Source organism: Nelusetta ayraudi, unplaced genomic scaffold (genome assembly GCF_046127955.1).
Source record: "Nelusetta ayraudi isolate G7.1 ecotype Tasmania unplaced genomic scaffold, CSIRO-AGI_Nayr_v1 ptg000018l, whole genome shotgun sequence".
Lineage (NCBI taxonomy): Eukaryota > Metazoa > Chordata > Actinopteri > Tetraodontiformes > Monacanthidae > Nelusetta > Nelusetta ayraudi.
Window position 1 is genome coordinate 5,196,238 of NW_027466068.1, and position 26,953 is coordinate 5,223,190.

The following is a 26,953-nucleotide window of genomic DNA, read 5'->3' on the forward strand; positions in this document are numbered from 1 at the left end:
TTCAGCATGTGTTCATTTCTCTGTACAGTCTGCAGTAGAAGGTAGTTTTGACTCGAGGGCGCCCCCTGGCGGCTCTTTACAAAACTACAGTTGCCATCACTTGTTGGCAGTCCATGATGACGGTGAGAAAAATGTGATTTCCTCTTTGAAGAGCTGCACCTGTTTCTCCCTGACGTGATGAGACTGGACACTTGTTGAGGGCAGTGGCGGCTTCTGGTCTTTCAAGGAGGGGAAGCTCATTTTCTGCCTGCGTCATAAAATCCATTTGTTTATTTATACGTAAATTATGCCATCAATGTCTTTCAATAAAAATGATCAGTGACCCTGTTGTAGCAGCTAGCTGCCTGCCTGCCACATCACACCAGTCTGTTGCACAAACTGTCCACTGCCTGGCCACATCTGGAGCACAAGCTAGAAATCAGCTTTGCACTTCCTGCTGCTGCACAGTGTTCTTCTGTCTGATCAGCCTTTCTCCCCCTCAGGCTGCAGCTGCACTGGTGAGTTCCAGCTGACATTATATCTTCATATATTCTTATTAACGGCTGACTGTGTATAATGGAGATACTGTTTATATATACAGTATGTATGCATTGTAGTTGTACCCATATTGTACTTATTTATACACAGCCTTGACAACATCTATTGTATTTATGGACCTATAATTATATAATTATATCTGTTAAAGCTTTCGGGTTATATATATATGTATATATATATATATATTAAGGGTGTCAAAGTTAACGCGTTAACTCAACGTCGCTATATCGCCGAAATGTTTTTTTATCGCGCAATTAACGCACACAATGCTTTTTGAGCCTTTGGCCGCTCCGTAGGTTGTGGAAACCGGAAATGAATTGACTCACAGCACACAGTCACACGCTTGCAGCCGGTGTACCGGCTTGTAAACACAACAAAAAAAACAAGCGCTTCCATTCGGCGCCCATGTTCATCAATGTAGTAGTTCACACCCGACGCGAACAGGCGCGCGGCTCCCCTCGCGGATCGCGCCATGCATTTTAACGTCAGTTCACTGGACGTGGAAGCGAAGCGCCGAGCGCTTCCATTCGGCGCCCACGTTATTCAATGTGGTGGTTCACACTAGACGCAAACAGGCGCGGCTCGCGCCATGCAGTTGTCGCTTCGGCGTCTGCTCTATTTTGTGAGCGAGCCGTGAGCGATCCTCGTGAATAGTACAGGAAGTCGCTAAAAAAAACAACAACGAGAAAAGAAAATCCTGTGAATTTTCAAAATAAACTAATTTCAAAATAATATATATATATATATATATATATACATACATATATATATATGTATCCACTGAGACTTACCGTCTGTAATGTGTCTTCCACAGGTCCGGTACGGGTCATGGACTACGAGGAGTACGACGACGAGTACTTGCTTTTCCAGCAGCTTCTCAACGACACCGCCAACACCTCTGAGCCGGGTTACATGGTCAGCGACCCGGTCCAGCTGTGTCCCAGGACCGGCGTCAACCACTCTGGCGCCAGGATCATCCCAGTCTTCTACTACGTCAACTTCCTGCTCAGCTACCTCGGCAACGGCTTGGTGCTATTTGTCATCTACAAGTACGAGAAGCTCAACACCGCCACCAACGTCTTCCTCCTGAACCTGGTCCTGTCCAATGTCCTCTTCACCTCCAGCCTCCCCTTCTGGGCCACCTACCACCTCTCGGAGTGGATCTTCGGCGAGGCGCTGTGCAAGCTGGTCAGCGGCGCCTACTCTGTTGGCTACCTGACTGTGGTGCACGCGGTCCCGGCCGCCAAGAGCAGGAGGAGGGCGAACGCCGTGGCGGGAACGCTGGCGGTCTGGCTGGTCAGCGTGGCGGCCAGCGCCAAGGAGTTTGTCCTGCAGACGGTGTGGGAGAGTCCGTTCGACGGGCTGATGTGCGAGGAGGCCGGGTACCCCGAGAGCACCGTGCTACCAGCAGTTCCTGCTCTTCTTCCTGCTCCCACTCTTCATGGTGATGTACTGCTACACCGGCATCACCGTCCGCGTCCTGTCCACTCGGCTGAAGAACAAGTGCCGCACCGTCAAGCTCATCTTTGTCACCGTTTTCACCTTTTTCCTCTGCTGGACGTCCTACAACGTGATAGTCTTCCTGCGCGCCCTCGAGCTCTCCGGCCCCAGCCGGGAGGGGGGGCGGCTCATCGTGTGCCGCCTCGGAGGCCACGGACTATGCGCTGTACGTGACGCAGAACGTGGCCTACATGTACTGTTGCGGCAGTCCCGTGTTTTACACGTTTGTGGGCAAGAAGTTCCAGAGCCACTTGAGAAAGCTGCTGGCCAGGAAGCTGCCGTGCCTCCACAAGCACATGAGCCTCAGCAGCCAGAGCAGCAGGACCACGTCCCAGAGGACCGCACACTCTGTCTACTAGTGCCCGTCTCACACACACACACACACACACACACACACACACACACACACACACAGCCAGTTGTTCCCACCTAGACAGTAAGCGCTGTATATCTAGAAAAACATACTAGCAGTTCATGGACTAAGTCTCAATCCAGGGTCTGCATCCTTGGAAGGAAGCCTCCATTGTCTGAAGGAAGCGTCCTCCGTCCGAAGGAAGCGCCGTCTGAAGGAAGCGTCCTCCGTCTGAAGGAAGCGTCCTCCCAAGGACCCGGCCCAGAAGGACCGACCCAAACCCCGCTTCCCCGGTAACCTCACGGGACGGTCTAGCCTTGGGCGTACTTCCTGGTTGCGTCACCGCCGTTCCCTCCTGCTGGCCAAACTCGGAAGTGTGGTTTTCATAGCATCAAGCTCACCATTGGTTGGTTGGATGTTCAAATCAGTAAAAACCCTGCGTTAAAAACTGAAGATTTGATGTGAAATTTCAATACTTAAATTTATACGCGGTGTCTTTGCCAGTAGATGGCGCTAATTTCAGCTGACTTCCCAGGATCCCAGGATGCTTTGCAGCAGCAGCACGCAAAGCATCCTGGGATACAGAAGGAGGTGAAGGATAGTAGTGGTGTAGCCTTGGTGCTAACAGTAGGGAGCATTTGGAGCGTCGTTCTGACTATTGGGAATTGGGAGGAGCCTTCAGCGCAGTGCGGTGACGCAACTTCCTTTCAAATTGCAGCCTTCCAAGGATGCAACGCCTGAACTGAGACACAGCCATGGATTGCTGGTGACGTACGGGGTCACGTGACCCGTTCACTGACCAGTGAACATGGCGCGGGGATGTGTGTGAAAAGTACACAATTATTCTTTGGGTTTTGAACTCAACGGTTTGTTGTGTTGTGTAAACCTTGTCAGCAGTGAGTTGTATCAACTATTATCAACTACTACAAATAGATCAATAAATACACACATTTTATGGACTGAAATGTGTTTTTCTGATGTGGGCTGTTTGTCCTGGTGTGTTTCCAGAGGAAGTCCTGGATCCTTGTGGCTGTAGGGAGAGTAGGAGGCTCAACGTTGGCCTTGACAAAGGACAGTGGTGACCTTGTCACTGCTGAGCTCCACTCAGTTTGTTCAAACACTGGGTTTGTTTTTACCTAACCCTGATGGAGCCTTGCTATGAGTGGAACTGTGACACACGAGAAGGCTTTACTAGACAGAGGGGGTGGGGGGTAGCGGAGCAGCAGCAGATGGATGCAGTGTTTTGGTGAGCCACCTCCTAGGAGGAGACAATGTATCCTGGGATATCATGAAGAAAACGTGTTGCTGTAATGTCAATGGAACCAAGTCAGTGTCTGTGAAGCCCCACCAGGGTGTTGAGCTACTAGAACAGGGGTGACATGACAGACCTGCATCGAGTCGGCGGGCCACCAAAGTTATGTTGACGGGGGGGGGGCAACTCCATTGGGACAGACCTCTACATCGCGGTCGAACGTGATATATGGATAGATGGTGGTCAAAACGCTATTTCGCCGGTGATAGATAGTGTGTGTTGAATACATACATTCGTCACTGTATTTTGATTTACCTTGTATGTATATCTATACTGTTGGAATCATATATTTAGTTTAGATGTTAGTGTTGAATAATATAATTAGTTTAGATGTTTGTTTATAATAACATGATTATTAATATAAAGCTGTTTAATCATTTGGCTGACCTACTCATAGAGAAAAGGCATTGTTGCAGGAGTCACACAAAGAGCTCAAGAAGGAACAAAGGGAAGAACATCCCTCACTAACTGGTGACCCTGGGGGAGCAGAGGGTGACCCTGGAGACCAGAGGGTGACCCTGGGGGACCAGTGGGTGACCAGAGGGTGACCCTGGGGGACCAGATCACCCTGGGGGAGCAGAGGGTGACCATGGGGGACCAGAGGATGGACAGAGAGCTAACTGACTTTGCGACCACCATATGACTTTATAACCCGGTCATTTACAGGGGGGAGAACTCATGATCCATCGGAGGCACGGGGGGGAGGAGCCTGTGACCTCAGGCATGTTGTGCACTGTATTATTTCAACAGGTCACGCTGGAACCAATGATGGATCATTTGGCTCCCTGCCAAATAAGGACTTGTTTCCTGTTGCACTCAGTAATCAGAGACTTGGATCAAAGGCTGCGCCAACATCCAATGAGGCTTGGGTCTGGAGACCGGGCAGCCAGTCAGAAGAGGACAACACCTGGGAGTGTTTGCATGTTTTCTTTCTGTATAAAAGGACTGGGTCAAGGGACAGAGAGCAGTCAGACTTCATGCCCTGACAATACTTTGGTGTTGCTAGGGTTCTGAACTGGGCCCAGAGCTCTGTATAGTTGTACCCTCAATTGATTTCTTTACTAAAGACATATTTAAATTGGCATTCTTCTCCTGTGACTCTTCATTCAACCAACACGCGGATCAGCAGCACGGCACAAGGAAATCTGATCCAACAATACATAGAGAGAGAGAGAGAGAGAGAGAATTTTGTGTATACAACATTAATACAAACAAAGTACCGTAAATACGCCAGGGATTGACAGAAAAAAAAAGATAACCTTAATCAACCGATGTAATTTGGCCTAATAGAGTTGCCGTATGTGACGTCATTGGCAGTCGCCCACCGGACAGAGGCGACTGCCAATGACGTCACATACGGCAACTCTATTAGGACGGGGTTTGCCCATGTCTGTACTAGAACCACCCAGAACCACCAGGGTGTTTAGCTCTTAGAACCCCCTAGAACCTCCTAGAACCATCCAGAACCACCAGGGTGTTTAGCTCTTAGAACACCCTAGAAGCCCCTAGAACCATCCAGAACCACCCAGAACCACCAGGGTGTTTAGCTCTTAGAACCCCCTAGAACAATCCAGAACCACCAGGGTGTTTAGCTCTTAGAACCCCCGAGAACAATCCAGAACCACCAGGGTGTTGAGCGCTTTATTGCAATGACTCTGCAAACACTGAGACACCTGAGTCAAATGAGTGTGGTGAAGATGCCACATTTCACAGCACATTGAAGCTACTAACATAGATCTACGTACACATTAATCTACCTGAACATGCAAACACAAGCAGGTGGAGATTTAAAGATACTGCTCAAGAAAAAAGGTGCATTAAACATTGATGGACTTATATGGGTACGCATACAAATATATATTTATTAGTGCTGGGACTCCATTAAAGAAAATAATCTAATAAATTATGGTCTTTGTAATTAGTCAAACCTCTGACCTTTGACCTCTATCAGTCATGGCTGACCTCCAGTGCTCACACAGTGCTTCACTGGAAGGCCAAGAACAATCCAAGAGTCCATATGTGGCACTGCAAGGTCCACCAGTGGCTTCTGGGACGTCTCTCCCAGTAACCACAGCAGCGTGTAGGGAGAAGCAGTCTGCCAGCCACCAGGCTCCACTGGGGTCAAAGGTCGTGACACGCAGTTCTGTCAGCCACCACTAGATGGAGCTCTCCTCTTCACTCTCCTCCTCATCCTCCCTCAATACCTCTCCCACCTGCAGCAGAAATAAAGTCTCTAGAAAAGTATTTTTCACCTCCAAAATGAACATGTTATAGAAGTCTGAAGTGAGAGCAGAGCAGTGTGTTGTTGATGTGTGGAACCTTCATGCTGAGATGTTCCAGCCGTGGATGATGAGAGCAGAAGCAGTGGTTGTGTTGCTGCTGCCTTCACTGAGCAGCTGCTCCAAGTCCTGCTTCTTCCACTGAGGATTCAGCTCCACCAGTGGCTTCTGGGACGTCTCTCCCAGTAACCACAGCAGCTTGTAGGGAGAAGCAGTCCGCCAGCCACCAGGCTGCACTGGGGTCAAAGGTCGTGCCAGCTTGCTGGTTAGCTCCACTGGTTGTAGTTCTGTCTACCACCACTAGATGGGGCTCTCCTCTTCACTCTCCTCCTCACTCCCCATCACAAAGGTCTCCCAGCTGCAGAGAGAAGAAGAGACAGCAACAGTCAGGACTCACCGTCCTTGAACGCATCATCACAGAGACGTTGACTGTTGATGGAGATGATGGAGTGACTGGTGAGAACAAGCAGACTCTCAGTCACATGTCAAGTGTGGAACATATGAAGGTAATGTGACCATGGAGTGTTGGACTGATACTGAGGCCTGATGAAGATGAACTGATCAATAATTGAGTGGTGAACTGAGAGAAGAAGCAGTTTGGCAGCAGATGTTGGATGAATGAGGAGCAGCTGGACGACACCATCCTCCTCTCACACTGTGACTGGGAACACTGGACCTCTGCTGTGGGATCAACTGGCTTTGGTGCTGGAACCATCATCCACTGCTTCCAAACCAGTACTGACCTCACAGTCTGCAGTTGATAGTCTCTGCTGTGGACAAGATCCATCAGTGGCTTCACTGATGAAGCCTTCAGGTTGTTCAACCTCAGGTCCAGCTCTCTGAGGTGGGAGGGGTTGGACTTCAGAGCTGAGAGCAGCCAATCACAGCTGAGCTCTGACAAACTGCAGTCAATCAACCTGAATAGAGAATAAATGATGGAGAGTTTATAATGATGGAGAGTTTTTCCAGGGTGTCATCACTCTGAAAATCAAAGTGAAATGTCGACTTCAGAATCTGACACTACAGAAAATGTCACCTTGAAATTAAATCCTCAGTCCAAAACTAATGTGTGTTGAAATGATGTTTGGTCACATGACCACTGATGAACAGAATGAAGTTTTCATATTTCTGGATGTCATTTTGATATGAATCAACCTTCAGTTCAATGTTTATTCAACATGTGTGATGAAGTGTGTTTGGTGCTGAAACCATCATCCACTGGTTCCAAACCAGTACTGACCTCAGAACCTCCAGTTTACAGTCTGGACTCTGCAGAAAACCACTCAGCACCTTCACTCCTGAATCCTGCAGCTGGTTCCAACTCAGGTCCAGGAGTCTGAGGTGGGAGGGGTTGGACTTCAGAGCTGAGAGCAGCCAATCACAGCTGAGCTCTGACAAACTGCACAACTCCAACCTGAATAGAGAATAAATGATGGAGTGAGTGGAGTTTTCATCACTATATGAAATTAAAAATATGAATGTCTATAACACTGTAATGTCCATTAAACCAATCAGAAGCACAACAATAATACTGAAATAATGAATCACCACAATAAAATATTTTATATCAACCTGTTTAGTCATGTGACCACTCATCAGCTGTTAACAATGTTGAAATTCATTGATTCATTTTGCCTCAAAGGTTCAGTGTGTAAAATCAGTGCAGATTTATTGCTGAAAGCTTCATATACAACCGTCAATTTAGTTTGAAGTCTTTGATTAGTAGAAAATAAAAGTCCTCTGCTTTTCCTGCCATTAGAATGCTTCTTTCTAGAAACAGACAGAAGGTCAAAGGTCGTGGCCATCTTGCACCGCCATGTTTGTAGGCGGCTGGTTGGGAAGATGAGTTTGAGAGACAGTTTCATATTGATGGTTGGAGGCTGGAATCCTCTAATAAAGCAAGTGCTGAGAATAAATGGTTATTAAGTGACTGAAATGCAGTGGAATCTTTTCTGCATCTTGCTCATCAATACTGAACTGACTGAGATGATAGAACCTGCATTGACCCTTGACCTTCTGCTGAGTCCAGCTGGATCTATCGGATCTATCTACAGTATCTAAGTGCTCATACAGGTGGCTAATGCTAGCGCTAGCTGAAGATCATGCTAGCACTGGACTGTCTGCTGTGACTATGACTGATTGTGATGCTAATAGATGGTTGTAATATTTGTGTTGATGGAACTTTATCATGATACAGAGAACTAGACACCTTTGCTGTCAACCACATCCTTTATGATGCTGGAAGGCTACCGTAGTTCACTGGCAAGAAGGGGAGAGGGAGCGTCAGCAAGTAAGCACTGCAATCTGATGGCACTAGATGGCAGGATTTTACATACTGGACCTTCAAACCCAGTTTAACTCATTTCAAACACAAACCAGTGACTGGAAATTGAATTTCCAACAGCAGTGAAGTGAAAATCATGACAACAATAACAAGAGTGATAGAAGTTGTAGAGTGAAGAGGGTGAACTGACCTCAGAGTCTCCAGTTTACAGTCTGGACTCTGCAGAAAACCACTCAGCTCCTTCACTCCTGAATCCTGCAGCTGGTTGTCACTCAGGTCCAGGTGTCTGAGGTGGGAGGGGTTGGACTTCAGAGCTGAGAGCAGCCAATCACAGCTGAGCTCTGACAACCTGCACCTCTCCAGCCTGAATGTAGAATAAATGATGGAGAGTTTATAATGATGGAGAGTTTTTCCAGGGTGTCATCACTCTGAAAATCAAAGTGAAATGTCGACTTCAGAATCTGACTCTACAGAATAAAATGGGAGAGGGAGGGTGAGCGAACGAGTGCTGCACTGTGGAGTCCATTACTGGCTCTTGATGATGTTGCTGTCTGGGCCCCCCTTCATGGGTTGCACTAAAAGCCATCCAGGATGAGAAGACACGGATTCATCAAGCCAGGTGAAAGCTATCCTGGATCAGTGCGCCATGCACGCGGCTTCCTTCCATAGACCCCGGTTATGGAGCTGGGATTAACGGATTGGCCATCTTTGACCTCCTCATAAGCCTCCATGAGGATTTGCGCCTGGGACGGGGATTCAGACTCTCAAACTTTCTTTTTTTTTGTAATTTATTGTTTATTTGGAGAAGCAAGTGTACAGACATTTCTCTTGCGTACAATATAAAGTCCACATCAAGTGTGGATATGAAAATATAATTGATAATAATACTCCATTCCTTTTAACATAAAAAAGAAAGAAAAAAAACCCAAAAATACAGTAAAATGTGTATCATCTCATGAACCAGTCTAGCAGTGTGTATCATGACAATGATTTTACAGAGCAGTCAAATTCAGTTTACAGAAATTACAGCTTTTATATATTCCGTCCATTTTGTCCATATCCTGAAAACGGAGTCTCTTTGACCTTTAAGACAGAATGACAATTTCTCTAGAATGTAAATATTCTGAACAATATCAATCCATTCATCAATTGTAGGTGCTTCAGTCCTAAACCATTTTCTCGTGATAGTTTTTTTGCTTGCTGCCAGAAGCATTGCCATGAGTTTTTTATCTGACAAATTCCAGTTATCCCATGACATGTCTCCTAAGTACAGGACTTCACATTTACAAGGAATTTTCTCAACAAAAATGTTATTTAAGTGCATGCACAGTTGATCCCAGAATGGTTTGATCACCGGACAACCCCAGAAGATATGGTAATGATTTGCCTTGTCTGTCTTACATTGTCTCCAGCAGGTCGCACTGTTGCTGTGATGTTTTTTCTGGGCAGGGGTTACAAAAAACCGAACAATGTTCTTCCAACAGAATTCCCTCCATGAATTGGAGCTTGAGGTCGTCCATTGAAATTTGTGAATCTTTTCCCAGCTTTCAACTGAAATAATTAAATGTCCTTCTTTTTGCCATTTATTCCTTATGTAGTCTGTGTCAACTTGTTTGAACAGCTGAATACCATTGTATAACTTGGAGACAACTTTAGTACAGGAACCTGATTTCAACAATGACAAAAGCACTTCTAAGAATCCTGGTCCAGCTGTTTCCCAAGTTTCTTGTAGATTATGATTATAGTAAGACCTAACCTGCAGATATCTGAAGAAGTCATCCTTCTCCAACCCATTTGACCTTTGAAGTTCTTCAAAACTCTGAAACACCCCCCTCTTGATAAATGTATAATAGGTGGTTAATCCTTTTGAGATCCATCCCTTGAATCTCCCGTCATTCTTGTTTGGTTTAAAAGCCGAGTCAAAAGCGCACCACTTGAACATTTTGATCTGGTTACCTAAATGGCAAATTTTCACTATTCTTCTCCAAGAGTTTAGCATTGTGTATAACATCGAGTCATGCGGTATCATCAAATAATCTTGTAGTTCTTTGTCCATCAACATCGATAAGAGAGGTACACCTTCCACTGAGGAACTCTCTATGTCTTTCCATCCTGCATTGTATTGTGGACAGCATAGATAGATTAATGGTTTCAGTTGAGCTGCAAGATAATATTCCTGTAGGTTGGGAAGACCCAACCCCCCTTTCTCTTACTTCAACTGCAGTGTTCTGTACCTTATTCTGGCCTTTTTCCCTTGCCAGATATATTGTGATATTAATCTGTCCCATTCTATAAATTGTTTCTCCGGAATCAAGATAGGTAAGCACTGAAATAGATATAACAAGCGTGGACTGACTCAACTCTGGAGTGTAAATTGAAAAAAGGGATCACATTCCATCTCTGTATGTCTATTTTTAGTCTTGATGTTAGGGGGCCATAGTTGGCATCGAAAGTCCTGGAAAATTCTTTTGTTAGAAAAACCCCCAAATATTTTATGGAATCCGCCTCCCAATTCCATCTATACAAACTCTTAATTTTGTTTGGAGGGACATAATTCAGTGTTAAAACCTGAGTCTTGTTGACATTAATCTTGTAACCCGACAATGAACCATATTCCGCAATCATCTCCATTAATATGGGTATAGTTTTAGTTGGATTTGTTATAGTTAGTATTAAATCATCAGCGAACAGGGATACGTTTTGTTTACCAGAGGCCATCGCAACTCCTGTTATGTCAGGCCTCTGCCTTATCCATTGGCTGAAAGGCTCTATAAAAAGGGCGAAGAGGAGAGGTGAAATACAACACCCCTGCCTCGTACCTCTTTCCAAAATAAATGATTCCGATAGATCTCCGTTAATTTTTATCTTAGCTGATGGTTTCTCGTACAATGCCGCCAATACATCAATTAAGGACTGGTGGAATCCAAATTTATGCAACACTTTATACAGAAATGACCATCTGACCGAGTCAAATGCCTTTTCTGCGTCCAAACTCAGCATTGCAGTTTCTATTTTGTTTTGTTCTACGTGATTCAAGATGTGAAATGTTTTTCTGGTGTTGTCCTGAGTCATTCTGTGTTTGATAAAACCCGTCTGGTCCTTATGTATTATGTCGGGTAAAATCTTTTCAAGCCTCTGTGAAAATATGGGAGTAAATAATTTATAATCAATATTTAACACACTCACTGGACGGTAGTTACCACAATCCAATTTATCCTTCCCCTCCTTAGGAATTACTGATATTATTGCGTCTCTCCATGAAGGAGGGATTATTTTCTCTTTCAAAACGCAGTTAAACGCTCTCAATAAAGTAGGGATTAACTGATCTTGCATTTCTTTATACCACTCGGAGGTAAAACCATCCATTCCTGGGGATTTTCCTCCTTTTAACTTTCCAATACCTGCTCGTAGTTCTTCATCGGTTATCGCCGATATTAATTTTTTATTTTGTTCACTCGTGACTGTAGGGAGAGTCAGGTGGGAAAGAAAGATGTCTATCTGATGATCGTTGTTTAATTTGGGTTGGGAATATAAGGTCTGATAAAAGTTTTTAAAACATTTATGAATATTTCCCAGTCCTGTCTCAACACCATTTGTATTTGTGTTTCGTATTTTATAAATAGTTCTATCTGACTGTTGTTTTCGTAATTTAAATGCTAAGAGCTTGAGCGATTTCTCCCCCCCTTCATAATATTTTTGTCTTGTAAGGAGAAGTTTCTTTTGTATCTCTAGTATGTTTAACTCATCCAATTCTCTTTTCACTTCCTTGATTTTAACATTTGTTACCTCCCGGAAGGTTTTAGAATGCTCCTGTTGGAGTTTCCTTAACTCCTCCTCCAGTTTGTATTGTTTTTGTAATCTCATTTTCTTTTCGTTTGAGGATATCGCTATTATTTTACCCCTGATCACCGACTTTAACGTGTCCCAGAGTATAATTGGCCCCACCTCTTCATTGTCGTTTTCATCCAAGTATCTTTTAATTTCATCTTTCAAATTATTTGTAATAATTTTATTTTTCAGCAAGTTTGTGTTAAACCTCCAGAGAGTGAATCTGTTTTTCTTAGTCAGAAAAAAAGACATATAAATTGGACTGTGGTCCGAGTTAGGGCTCTGGCCGATTTCACATTTTTCTATCCTATGAATATCATCTTTGAGCATGAAAAAATAATCTATGCGTGAGTATACTTTGTATGGAGGGGAGTAATGCGTGTAATCCCGACGACATGGATTTTTAACTCTCCATACATCCACCAATCCACTTTCTTCTAACATGTTTCTGATTCTTTTACTGATAGTTTGTGTATTAGATTTTCCATTAGACGAATCCAAATTCGGGTTTAATCTAACATTAAAGTCCCCGGCATATATCAATACCCCTTGACTTTTTGTTACTGTCATTTCAAATATGTGTCTATAGAAGGTCCAGTCGCTACCAGGTGGAGCATAAACATTAATAAGAGTTATCAGGACGCCATCAATTTTCCCTGTAGTCAAAACAAATCTGCCTTCCTTGTCTTTATGTTCTGCAATATGTTCATAGTGCAGGGTACTTGATATTAAAGTTGCCACCCCTCTTCGCCTCCCCGAAGCATGGGAAGAAAAATACACATATTTATATCCCATCTTATTCAACTTGGCATGTTCGGAATCGTCTAGGTGGGTTTCCTGCAGAAAAGCTATTTGGACCTTTTCTTTCTTTAATTTAGATAAAATCTTCCATCTTTTTATCGGATTATGCATACCATTTATATTGAATGAAACCACCTTCAGTTGTTTTCTTTCCATTTAAGTGATGTCTTCCATCCGCTGGTTCCAAACCAGTACTGACCTCAGAACCTCCAGTTTACAGTCTGGACTCTGCAGAAAACCACTCAGCACCTTCACTCCTGAATCCTGCAGCTGGTTCCAACTCAGGTCCAGGAGTCTGAGGTGGGAGGGGTTGGACTTCAGAGCTGAGAGCAGCCAATCACAGCTGAGCTCTGACAAACTGCACAACTCCAACCTGAATAGAGAATAAATGATGGAGTGAGTGGAGTTTTCATCACTATATGAAATTAAAAATATGAATGTCTATAACACTGTAATGTCCATTAAACCAATCAGAAGCACAACAATAATACTGAAATAATGAATCACCACAATAAAATATTTTATATCAACCTGTTTAGTCATGTGACCACTCATCAGCTGTTAACAATGTTGAAATTCATTGATTCATTTTGCCTCAAAGGTTCAGTGTGTAAAATCAGTGCAGATTTATTGCTGAAAGCTTCATATACAACCGTCAATTTAGTTTGAAGTCTTTGATTAGTAGAAAATAAAAGTCCTCTGCTTTTCCTGCCATTAGAATGCTTCTTTCTAGAAACAGACAGAAGGTCAAAGGTCGTGGCCATCTTGCACCGCCATGTTTGTAGGCGGCTGGTTGGGAAGATGAGTTTGAGAGACAGTTTCATATTGATGGTTGGAGGCTGGAATCCTCTAATAAAGCAAGTGCTGAGAATAAATGGTTATTAAGTGACTGAAATGCAGTGGAATCTTTTCTGCATCTTGCTCATCAATACTGAACTGACTGAGATGATAGAACCTGCATTGACCCTTGACCTTCTGCTGAGTCCAGCTGGATCTATCGGATCTATCTACAGTATCTAAGTGCTCATACAGGTGGCTAATGCTAGCGCTAGCTGAAGATCATGCTAGCACTGGACTGTCTGCTGTGACTATGACTGATTGTGATGCTAATAGATGGTTGTAATATTTGTGTTGATGGAACTTTATCATGATACAGAGAACTAGACACCTTTGCTGTCAACCACATCCTTTATGATGCTGGAAGGCTACCGTAGTTCACTGGCAAGAAGGGGAGAGGGAGCGTCAGCAAGTAAGCACTGCAATCTGATGGCACTAGATGGCAGGATTTTACATACTGGACCTTCAAACCCAGTTTAACTCATTTCAAACACAAACCAGTGACTGGAAATTGAATTTCCAACAGCAGTGAAGTGAAAATCATGACAACAATAACAAGAGTGATAGAAGTTGTAGAGTGAAGAGGGTGAACTGACCTCAGAGTCTCCAGTTTACAGTCTGGACTCTGCAGAAAACCACTCAGCTCCTTCACTCCTGAATCCTGCAGCTGGTTGTCACTCAGGTCCAGGTGTCTGAGGTGGGAGGGGTTGGACTTCAGAGCTGAGAGCAGCCAATCACAGCTGAGCTCTGACAACCTGCACCTCTCCAGCCTGAATGTAGAATAAATGATGGAGAGTTTATAATGATGGAGAGTTTTTCCAGGGTGTCATCACTCTGAAAATCAAAGTGAAATGTCGACTTCAGAATCTGACTCTACAGAATAAAATGGGAGAGGGAGGGTGAGCGAACGAGTGCTGCACTGTGGAGTCCATTACTGGCTCTTGATGATGTTGCTGTCTGGGCCCCCCTTCATGGGTTGCACTAAAAGCCATCCAGGATGAGAAGACACGGATTCATCAAGCCAGGTGAAAGCTATCCTGGATCAGTGCACCATGCACGCGGCTTCCTTCCATAGACCCCGGTTATGGAGCTGGGATTAACGGATTGGCCATCTTTGACCTCCTCATAAGCCTCCATGAGGATTTGCGCCTGGGACGGGGATTCAGACTCTCAAACTTTCTTTTTTTTTGTAATTTATTGTTTATTTGGAGAAGCAAGTGTACAGACATTTCTCTTGCGTACAATATAAAGTCCACATCAAGTGTGGATATGAAAATATAATTGATAATAATACTCCATTCCTTTTAACATAAAAAAGAAAGAAAAAAAACCCAAAAATACAGTAAAATGTGTATCATCTCATGAACCAGTCTAGCAGTGTGTATCATGACAATGATTTTACAGAGCAGTCAAATTCAGTTTACAGAAATTACAGCTTTTATATATTCCGTCCATTTTGTCCATATCCTGAAAACGGAGTCTCTTTGACCTTTAAGACAGAATGACAATTTCTCTAGAATGTAAATATTCTGAACAATATCAATCCATTCATCAATTGTAGGTGCTTCAGTCCTAAACCATTTTCTCGTGATAGTTTTTTTGCTTGCTGCCAGAAGCATTGCCATGAGTTTTTTATCTGACAAATTCCAGTTATCCCATGACATGTCTCCTAAGTACAGGACTTCACATTTACAAGGAATTTTCTCAACAAAAATGTTATTTAAGTGCATGCACAGTTGATCCCAGAATGGTTTGATCACCGGACAACCCCAGAAGATATGGTAATGATTTGCCTTGTCTGTCTTACATTGTCTCCAGCAGGTCGCACTGTTGCTGTGATGTTTTTTCTGGGCAGGGGTTACAAAAAACCGAACAATGTTCTTCCAACAGAATTCCCTCCATGAATTGGAGCTTGAGGTCGTCCATTGAAATTTGTGAATCTTTTCCCAGCTTTCAACTGAAATAATTAAATGTCCTTCTTTTTGCCATTTATTCCTTATGTAGTCTGTGTCAACTTGTTTGAACAGCTGAATACCATTGTATAACTTGGAGACAACTTTAGTACAGGAACCTGATTTCAACAATGACAAAAGCACTTCTAAGAATCCTGGTCCAGCTGTTTCCCAAGTTTCTTGTAGATTATGATTATAGTAAGACCTAACCTGCAGATATCTGAAGAAGTCATCCTTCTCCAACCCATTTGACCTTTGAAGTTCTTCAAAACTCTGAAACACCCCCCTCTTGATAAATGTATAATAGGTGGTTAATCCTTTTGAGATCCATCCCTTGAATCTCCCGTCATTCTTGTTTGGTTTAAAAGCCGAGTCAAAAGCGCACCACTTGAACATTTTGATCTGGTTACCTAAATGGCAAATTTTCACTATTCTTCTCCAAGAGTTTAGCATTGTGTATAACATCGAGTCATGCGGTATCATCAAATAATCTTGTAGTTCTTTGTCCATCAACATCGATAAGAGAGGTACACCTTCCACTGAGGAACTCTCTATGTCTTTCCATCCTGCATTGTATTGTGGACAGCATAGATAGATTAATGGTTTCAGTTGAGCTGCAAGATAATATTCCTGTAGGTTGGGAAGACCCAACCCCCCTTTCTCTTTCTTCAACTGCAGTGTTCTGTACCTTATTCTGGCCTTTTTCCCTTGCCAGATATATTGTGATATTAATCTGTCCCATTCTATAAATTGTTTCTCCGGAATCAAGATAGGTAAGCACTGAAATAGATATAACAAGCGTGGACTGACTCAACTCTGGAGTGTAAATTGAAAAAAGGGATCACATTCCATCTCTGTATGTCTATTTTTAGTCTTGATGTTAGGGGGCCATAGTTGGCATCGAAAGTCCTGGAAAATTCTTTTGTTAGAAAAACCCCCAAATATTTTATGGAATCCGCCTCCCAATTCCATCTATACAAACTCTTAATTTTGTTTGGAGGGACATAATTCAGTGTTAAAACCTGAGTCTTGTTGACATTAATCTTGTAACCCGACAATGAACCATATTCCGCAATCATCTCCATTAATATGGGTATAGTTTTAGTTGGATTTGTTATAGTTAGTATTAAATCATCAGCGAACAGGGATACGTTTTGTTTACCAGAGGCCATCGCAACTCCTGTTATGTCAGGCCTCTGCCTTATCCTTTGGCTCAAAGGCTCTATAAAAAGGGCGAAGAGGAGAGGTGAAATACAACACCCCTGCCTCGTACCTCTTTCCAAAATAAATGATTCCGATAGATCTCCGTTAATTTTTATCTTAGCTGATGGTTTCTCGTACAATGCCGCCAATACATCAATTAAGGACTGGTGGAATCCAAATTTATGCAACACTTTATACAGAAATGACCATCTGACCGAGTCAAATGCCTTTTCTGCGTCCAAACTCAGCATTGCAGTTTCTATTTTGTTTTGTTCTACGTGATTCAAGATGTGAAAAGTTTTTCTGATGTTGTCCTGAGTCATTCTGTGTTTGATAAAACCCGTCTGGTCCTTATGTATTATGTCGGGTAAAATCTTTTCAAGCCTCTGTGAAAATATGGGAGTAAATAATTTATAATCAATATTTAACACACTCACTGGACGGTAGTTACCACAATCCAATTTATCCTTCCCCTCCTTAGGAATTACTGATATTATTGCGTCTCTCCATGAAGGAGGGATTATTTTCTCTTTCAAAACGCAGTTAAACGCTCTCAATAAAGTAGGGATTAACTGATCTTGCATTTCTTTATACCACTCGGAGGTAAAACCATCCATTCCTGGGGATTTTCCTCCTTTTAACTTTCCAATACCTGCTCGTAGTTCTTCATCGGTTATCGCCGATATTAATTTTTTATTTTGTTCACTCGTGACTGTAGGGAGAGTCAGGTGGGAAAGAAAGATGTCTATCTGATGATCGTTGTTTAATTTGGGTTGGGAATATAAGGTCTGATAAAAGTTTTTAAAACATTTATGAATATTTCCCAGTCCTGTCTCAACACCATTTGTATTTGTGTTTCGTATTTTATAAATAGTTCTATCTGACTGTTGTTTTCGTAATTTAAATGCTAAGAGCTTGAGCGATTTCTCCCCCCCTTCATAATATTTTTGTCTTGTAAGGAGAAGTTTCTTTTGTATCTCTAGTATGTTTAACTCATCCAATTCTCTTTTCACTTCCTTGATTTTAACATTTGTTACCTCCCGGAAGGTTTTAGAATGCTCCTGTTGGAGTTTCCTTAACTCCTCCTCCAGTTTGTATTGTTTTTGTAATCTCATTTTCTTTTCGTTTGAGGATATCGCTATTATTTTACCCCTGATCACCGACTTTAACGTGTCCCAGAGTATAATTGGCCCCACCTCTTCATTGTCGTTTTCATCCAAGTATCTTTTAATTTCATCTTTCAAATTATTTGTAATAATTTTATTTTTCAGCAAGTTTGTGTTAAACCTCCAGAGAGTGAATCTGTTTTTCTTAGTCAGAAAAAAAGACATATAAATTGGACTGTGGTCCGAGTTAGGGCTCTGGCCGATTTCACATTTTTCTATCCTATGAATATCATCTTTGAGCATGAAAAAATAATCTATGCGTGAGTATACTTTGTATGGAGGGGAGTAATGCGTGTAATCCCGACGACATGGATTTTTAACTCTCCATACATCCACCAATCCACTTTCTTCTAACATGTTTCTGATTCTTTTACTGATAGTTTGTGTATTAGATTTTCCATTAGACGAATCCAAATTCGGGTTTAATCTAACATTAAAGTCCCCGGCATATATCAATACCCCTTGACTTTTTGTTACTGTCATTTCAAATATGTGTCTATAGAAGGTCCAGTCGCTACCAGGTGGAGCATAAACATTAATAAGAGTTATCAGGACGCCATCAATTTTCCCTGTAGTCAAAACAAATCTGCCTTCCTTGTCTTTATGTTCTGCAATATGTTCATAGTGCAGGGTACTTGATATTAAAGTTGCCACCCCTCTTCGCCTCCCCGAAGCATGGGAAGAAAAATACACATATTTATATCCCATCTTATTCAACTTGGCATGTTCGGAATCGTCTAGGTGGGTTTCCTGCAGAAAAGCTATTTGGACCTTTTCTTTCTTTAATTTAGATAAAATCTTCCATCTTTTTATCGGATTATGCATACCATTTATATTGAATGAAACCACCTTCAGTTGTTTTCTTTCCATTTAAGTGATGTCTTCCATTTCACCAATCACATTGGAGAGCCCCCTCAAGCCCACTAGAACTAAAAGAACATGAACAGATAAAGCAAGAACATACATACTCACTGCACAATGAAAAAACAAAAAAACAAAAAACAAAACAAAACAAGCTCGGCTTCCAAAACAGGGGTCCATAACCTAGACCCTGTTGAGCTTCTTGGTGACAGCCCGGAAGGGAATGTCCTCCCAAATCTATTGGTGAGGGCCCTTCAGGTGGCAGCAGCACAGTTCCGGATGGACCCTGATGAACCTTTTTGTGAAACTATCATCTTTAACTTAGCCTATGTAGAAATTTCTATCTGAGAAGTGTACCTCAAGAGGAAAAACGTGGTATCCTTCAGTTCTCAAGGAGCTGGTGGTGATGTTCTCCTAAATGCCCGGAGCCTCTCTTTGTAGTTGACTTCTCTTAAAGAGCTGGAGGCGCCTTTCTCTCTTCTCCCTCCTGTCCTAGTCCAGGTCAGCCGCTCGATCTGCTCCTTCAGGGAATCAGGTGAACTGATGACTTTCACTTTGTAACCTCTTTTGACCATGTCCTCCGTAGCCTCCTCTATGTTGTCGTAGGTTCTGGGCCCTTCTTCATATCTCACTCGCAATCTCGCCGGAAAAAGGGTCTGGAACGAGACCCCGTTCTCCTTCAGAGCCCTACGAACCTCCGTATACTCTCGTCGTTTTCTGAGAATGACTGGTGGGTAGTCGTGGTCGAGATTTATTCGCTTTTCACGCCAAAAGAGTCCCTTTTGTTGCAAAGCCTTGCGCAGTACAGACTCTTTCATTTTGAAGCTCGAAAACCTCACAAGTATTGAACATGGTGATACATTCTTCGGGGGTTGCGGTCCCAGCGCCCGATGTGCTCTTTTTATCCGCACGTCTGCCGCGTTCTCGACCAGACCGAGCCCCTCTTTCAGTAAGGTCTCCACAAATGTAGTCATCGACTCCGAGTCCTTCTCGGACCCCTCCGGAACACCGTAGATCCTGACATTTTCCCGACGAGATCGACTGTCCAGGTCCGTTAGCTTTTCTTCCAGCTTCACGTGTAACTTTAGCAGCCCGGTTAACACTTCCTCCGTGTTTAGAGTCCTCTCTTAATTTTTCTCCACCCGCTCCTCCACTTCGCTGATTCTTGCATTCGTTTTATTAATTTCCTCCTTGATGGACTTCAGTTGTTTGTTGTTTTCCTGACGGAAACCTCTCAGTTCTTCTAGTAACACTTCTAAGCTAGCCATCTCGTCCTCGCTTCTTCGTTAGCCCGTGGCTTCACGGAGTTAGCTGTAACTACTTCCTTTCTCTCGCCGATTGTTATATAGAAGCAGGGGCTTCGTTTGTCGTCTTACCCACTCTGTACGTTTACCGTGGTATGTGGAAATTATATTACTGGGGGTAGGTCTGTGATTTCTTCGGTTCTTTCGGGAGCCGTTCTATCGAGCTGCCATCTCCATGAGTCTCCAGACTCTCGAACTTTCAAAGCTCGCGAGCTTGGAAGCCCAGACTCCCAGGTCATAGTCATGCGCACCAAGCATTCAGCCAAAGGGATCTTCCCTTGGCCAAGCAGCCAGGGCGCATGATCAATTGGAGGCATAGTGACAGGACCGTCCACTGTCACAAAAACAAGCTCATGTTATTACTCTTTGATGTGTCTTCATCTTTCTATGGGATGTGTATTTTTATATAGGATGCATGGCAAAGTAGAAGTCATGTTAGAAATGATCCAATGATTGCAATATGATCTCAACTCATTTCTTTATCATGATTGAAATGAAATGATTCCAAAGCTTGAAATAATGACAGTGGCTGGAGGTGAATGTGATAACAATGTGCAGTGTTGAGTGGAAGAAGCACTGCCTTCCACTGGTGGTGACTGTTGACTGAGACAAGGATGAAATAGATCCTGGAACTCAGCCTGGTCTGGAGCAGCTCACTCCACACAATAAATCTCCACGGTAACTTCTAGCAGAACATATCTCACTTCCACCTATCCCACTGTTGTGCAACCACATCAAACATCAATTGATCCAGGATAACCAAGATATCCCGGCTTAATCCCTCATCCTAGTTTCCGGCAACAGGGCCCAGTCAAGAGTGATAGAAGTTGTAGAGTGAAGAGGGTGAACTGACCTCAGAGTCTCCACTTTACAGTCTGGACCCTGCAGAAAACCACTCAGCACCTTCACTCCTGAATCCTGCAGCTGGTTGAGACTCAGGTCCAGGTGTCTGAGGTGGGAGGGGTTGGACTTCAGAGCTGAGAGCGGCCAATCACAGCTGAGCTCTGACAACCTGCAGCTCTCCAACCAGAATGTAGAATAAATAATGGAGAGTTTATAATGATGGAGAGTTTTTCCAGGGTGTCATCACTCTGAACATCAAAGTGAAATGTGGACTTCAGAATCTGACACGACAGAAACAGAGAGGGAGGGAGAGAGGGTGAGTGAGTGAGCGCTGCAATCTGAAATCTGACCACTAGATTGCAGTATTTTACACACTGGACCTTTAAACCCAGATTCACTCATTTCGAAAACAAACCAGTGACTTCAAATTGAATTTCCAACAGCAGTGAAGTGAAAATCATGACAGAGTCTCCAGTTTACAGTCTGGACTCTGCAGAAAACCACTCAGCTCCTTCACTCCTGAATCCTGGAGCTGGTTCTGACTCAGGTCCAGGAGTCTGAGGTGGGAGGGGTTGGACTTCAGAGCTGAGAGCAGCCAATCACAGCTGAGCTCTGACAAACTGCACCTCTCCAACCTGAATAAAGAATGAATATTTGATTCCTTCCGTGGTGTAAATGTCATAGTCATTCCTCCCTGTTGATGATCCAGATGTGCGGCTGTTGGGATCACTGAGTCATTCCCTCAAAGGAGTCATTGTGCCAGTGTGTTGTCAACACAATAACAACAGCAGTGTGTCAGTCAGTGTGCAGCCAATCAGCAGTGAAGATGGAAAATAATCAGTGAGTCCTTTGTGTGCTTGTGGCTGTTTTCAGTCATCAGAGTCTCGTTACAAGTCAAACACATTCAAAGGACAAGATGAAGAAATACTGCTGCACTATTAATCTGCCTCTAATATTTCTTCACAGGATCTTCTGCTCAGTCATGTGACCTTCATCACCAATCAACAACTTCCATTGAGCTCTCAAGTGACTGGAGACATTTTCCACACTTTCTTCCACCATCCAAAGTCTTTTCTGGCTGCAGATTGTTGACATGAAAATATCAACAACATCCACTTTGTCTAGATGAGTCTTTAATATCTGCTTCAAAGTCTTCACACTGAGCAGCGTTACACACCAGTTGTCATCTGCTGACACACACTGTCCACCAGTAGAAAGCAGGAACTGACCTGAGAACTTCCAGTCTGCAGTTTGGACTCTGCAGTCCAGCACAGAGCAGCTTCACTCCAGGATCCTTCAGGATGGTCCAGCTCAGGTCCAGCAGTGTGAGGTGGGAGGGCCTGGACTGCAGAGCTGAAGACACCACTGCACAGTGAAGATCTGAGAGTTGAACACTGAATGAAGGAGAGCAGAATGAGAAGTTGCTGCTTCCATCATCATCATCATCATCATTACCATCATCATCACCACCATAATCATCATCACCATCATCATAATCTTCATCACCATCATCTTCATCATCATCATCATCATCATCATCATCATCATCACCATCATCATCTTCATCACCATCATCATCATCACCACCATCATCATCACCATCATCATCACCACCTCCATCATCCTCATCATCATCATCATCATCATCATCATCATCATCACCTCCATCATCATCATCATCATCATCATCATCATCATCATCATCATCATCATCAACATCATCATCACCACCATCACCATCATCTTCATCATGAATGATTGAAGAGTTGATTTTGGTTGACAGTGTAAATTCAATCAATCTTGTGCAATCAACTGACAACAATGAAAAAGAAGCTTCCAAAACAAATGTGCACATTATAAAGACTCACAACAACAAAAACATAACAACTGTGTGAAGGAAAAAGCAGCAGGCTGAAGCCCAAGCTGATTCTTGCCTCTCCTATACAGTCCATAAGATTAGCTGGAATAATTAGTCAGACAAAATCAAAAAGGAAAAAAAGAGAAGTGCAACTCAACAAAATATGCTTGACATTATTCTTCATCATTGACACACAATTCAACACACACACACACACACACACACACACACACACATACACACACACACACACACACACACACACACACACACACACACACACAGTGTTTACATACCTTACTAAACGTATCACAGCCTTCCTGCAGTTCCTCAGCTGGAATCAGTCTCAATCTTCCCTCCCAGGTTGTGTTGTACTTGATGGGGTCCAACTCCTCCATAACCTCCTCTGACATCTGCAGCATGTAGGCCAGAGCTGAACACTGGATGGCTGAGAGTCCCTTCTCTGATCTGTTCTCTGACTGCAGGAACTCTTGGACCTCCTGATGCACTGACTGATCCTTCACCTCCAGCAGACAGTGGAATATGTTGATGCTTCTGTCAGGAGAAACATCACCAGTGTTCAGCTCCTTCAGGTTGTTGATGACCTTCTGTAAGGTTCCTGTATGATTGTCAGTGAGACCCAGCAGGCCTCCTAAGAGTCTATGGTTGGATTCCAGACTGAGTCCATGGAGAAAGCGAACAAACAAGTCCAGGTGACCGTTTGGACTCTGCAGGGATTTCTTCATCATCTTCTGAAGGAACTCATCCAGGGATTCTCCAGAGTGAACATCTCCTGTCCTCTTCCAGTTGGTGTGACAGTGGAAGCTGAAGACTGCAGCCAGAAACTCCTGGACGCTCAGATGAACGAAGCAGTAGACGGTTTTGTGGAAGATCACACTCTCTCTTCTGAAGATCTCTGTACAAACTCCTGAGTACAAAGAGGCGTCAGTCACACTGAGACCACACTTCTCCAGGTCTTCACTGTAGAACATGATGTTTCCACTCTCCAGATGTTCAAATGCCAGCTGGCCCAGCTTCAGAAGAAGCTCCCTGTCAGCCTCCGTCAGCTCCTGTGGACCTCCTCCATACTTGTGCTGCTTCCTCTTGGTCTGGACCAGCAGGAAGTGTGAGTACATGTCAGTCAGGGTCTTGGGCAGCTCTCCTCTCTGCTCTGAGCTCAACATGCTCTCCAGAACTGTGGCAGTGATCCAGCAGAAGACCGGGATCTCACACATGATGTGGAGGCTCCTGGAGGCCTTGATGTGGGAAATGATCCTGCCGGACACATCTCCTCTATCTCTGAACCTCCTCCTGAAATACTCCTCCTTCTGGTCATCGGTGAAGCCTCGTACTTCTGTCAGCCAGTCCACACATGACGGAGGGATCTGATTGGCTGCTGCAGGTCTGTAAGTTATCCACAGCAGAGCCGAGGGAAGCAGATCTCCTCTGATCAGGTTTGTTAGCAGGACGCTGACTGACTTCTTCTGAGTGACGTCAGTCACCACCTGGTTCTTCTCAAAGTCCAGAGCCAGTCTGCTTTCATCCAGGCCGTCCAAGATGAAGAGAAGTTTGCAGACATGCAGCTGCTCTGCTGTGAGCTTCTCTAACGTTTGATGGAAAACATGGAGAAGCTCCAGAAGACTGTAGTGCTGCTCTTTGACCAAGTTGAGCTCCCTGAATGAGAGAGGAAGCACCAGATGAAGGTCCTGGTTCTCCAGGCCCTGGGCCCAGTCCAGAGTGAACTTCTGCACTGAGAAGGTTTTTCCAACCCCAGCGACGCCGTTGGTCAGCACCACTCTGACTCTGAGTCCCTGCTGCTCAGGTGAGGCTTCAAAGATCTGGCTGCACCTGATTGGACGGTCGTGGAGGCTCTTCTTGGTCTTCTTGGTCTCCATGGTCTCAGAGGTCTTGGTGGTCCTCTTGGTCTTCTTGGTCTTCTTGGTCTTCTTTGTCTCTGTGGTCTTCTTGGTCTCTGTGGTCTTCTTGGTCTTGTTGGTCTTTAGCTGCCTGACCTCATGCTCTCTGTTGACCTCCTCACTCAGTTCCTCAGTGATGTAGAGGTCAGTGTAGATGCTGTTGAGGAGGGTTTGACTTCCTGCTTCTTCACCTTCAGTCACACGTTCACATCTCCTCTCCAGACTGATCTTCTGCTGCTGTAGAAGCTCCTGCAGACTATCATCAGCCTCTGGAGCAGAGAAAAGGTTGGAGAAGAAAACATCAGTGTGACAGTGTGAGCATCATTTTCAGCTGCTGTGGTGAAGCTGCTGTGTGACTGTTTGCTCTCAACGTCCCTCAGTGAATCTTCTCACTGGAGGTCCTGACGTGATCTCAGAGGGAGAAGTGAAGGAGGTGCCGGTGGACAGTCTTACTGTGATCAGTCTGGCTGTGACTGGCAGGTTGCAGTGCTGCTCCACACTGAAGACACGAGGACTCACCTGATGGAGCAGACCGGTCCCAGAATGAGCCAATGAACCTTCTGTATAACGAGGACGTCCAGCTCATCCTGGCCTGCTGCTGCTGCCGCTGTAGAAGCTCCTTCAGCTGCTGCTTCTCACCACCAGGACTCCCCTCCGTCTTCCTGTGGAGACACTTTGGCTTTGAGTGAGTGGATCAGTTGTTGGTGTCCATCACTTGTCAGCTGTTTTTCTGACACCATCATTAGCTGGATGGAATCATTGTCTCCATCAACACTAACTGACAGCCTGCTGGCCTCCTAGTCGGCTCTTCACAAATCACTTCTTGTCTTTTGCTCTCTTTTCTAAATTCAATCCCTTCATGCAGCTTCACAATCAAAGAATTTGACCCACAAAGAATGGAGCGCAGCCGTTAATGACTCCGTCTTTTAGCCACCACGTTGCGCCCGTCATGGATTTGTAGCTGTTTTCTAGGCTGGTCTTGTCACATCATCTAATATATTATTAGATGACATATTCATCTATCAAATGTATATTTTCTATCTGGTGTGGTTGACACCTGGTGGGCTCTGGTTGAGCAGTGGCTCTGTGGAACTGGTCCTTTGTTTCTCAGCAGACAGAGACAGTGGAGTCACATTGCACTGAACTTTGGATTGAAATTCATCTCAGTGGAGTTGAGCTGCACTTTATGACAGAGCATCAAACATTCCTGCCACTGCATAAAGTTGAGTCTCAGAAGGGCTTTACTGCATTTCAACATGATGAATGTGACCATGTCAAAGATTCTCTTCTCTTGACCACTGACCACAACATCTGACACCTTTTCACCTTCTGAGGAATTTATCACTGTCAAATCAAACTAGAATTAGACTGAGAAACAAGGACATTAGTGTTCTTACTGTCTTCCAGAGGCTCCAGCTTCATTACTGAAGGTTGCAGGTAGTTCCATGGACCTGTCACTCTTCAGAGACACCCCACTGGACCCTGGAGACGCTGCTGCTCCGACCTCCTCTTCCTCCACTCGAACACTCATCTTGAGCTGGAGGTCAAACAGGAAGTGAGGCAGTGAGCTCAGAACACTCTGACTTCCACTTGGGAGCGAGAGAACAGGAAGAAATCAACCAGACTGAAGTCACATTGTTGACTAGCGTCACACTGAATGAGTTATTCAGTCAGTCAGGACTCACCTGCTGCTGCTGCTACTGCTGCTGCTGCTGCTGCTGCTGCTGCTGCTGCTGCTGCTGCTGTTGGTGCTGCTGCTATGCTTCAAAATGGAGCCTGACACAGAACAACTTTCACTTCAGGCTTCTTTTCCTGTTTCTGCTGCTCACTGTGGCTCCTCTCATCCAGCCGCCTCAACTGCTCCCACATTTCCAGAAAGTCACATGATGCTGTGTGTAAGAGAGAGAGAGAGAGAGTTGGGTGGGGTAGGGTGGGGTGGGGGGTGGGGAGGGAAGACAGAGTGGGTGGGAGAGAGAGGGGGGGGGGGCAGAGAGAGAGAGGATTGATTGATTTTCAGCAGTATTATTATGTTGACATAGTTTCTATTGGCTGGAAATGTCTTGTTGCCAGGCAGAAAGATCAACTCCCCAGTATGATACAACTGATGCTTGCATTGTGGC

At 44.2% G+C, this 26,953-nt stretch overlaps 1 protein-coding gene across 1 annotated transcript in view; it reads right to left on the reverse strand.

Annotated features, from left to right (window-relative positions):
• Nucleotides 1-26,737, reverse strand: part of LOC142887999 (protein NLRC3-like) — a 70,212-nt gene extending 43,475 nt beyond the window's left edge. Inside the window, exons 1-4 of the mRNA XM_076026006.1 lie at nucleotides 26,519-26,737; nucleotides 26,231-26,422; nucleotides 25,353-25,495; nucleotides 23,214-25,102 (exon numbers count right to left, since the gene is read on the reverse strand). Coding sequence (XP_075882121.1) covers nucleotides 23,214-25,102; nucleotides 25,353-25,495; nucleotides 26,231-26,364 — 2,166 coding nt within the window. The 5' untranslated portion in view covers nucleotides 26,365-26,422; nucleotides 26,519-26,737. The remainder of the gene's footprint in view (nucleotides 1-23,213; nucleotides 25,103-25,352; nucleotides 25,496-26,230; nucleotides 26,423-26,518) is intronic.
• Between the last annotated feature and the right edge of the window lie 216 nt (nucleotides 26,738-26,953).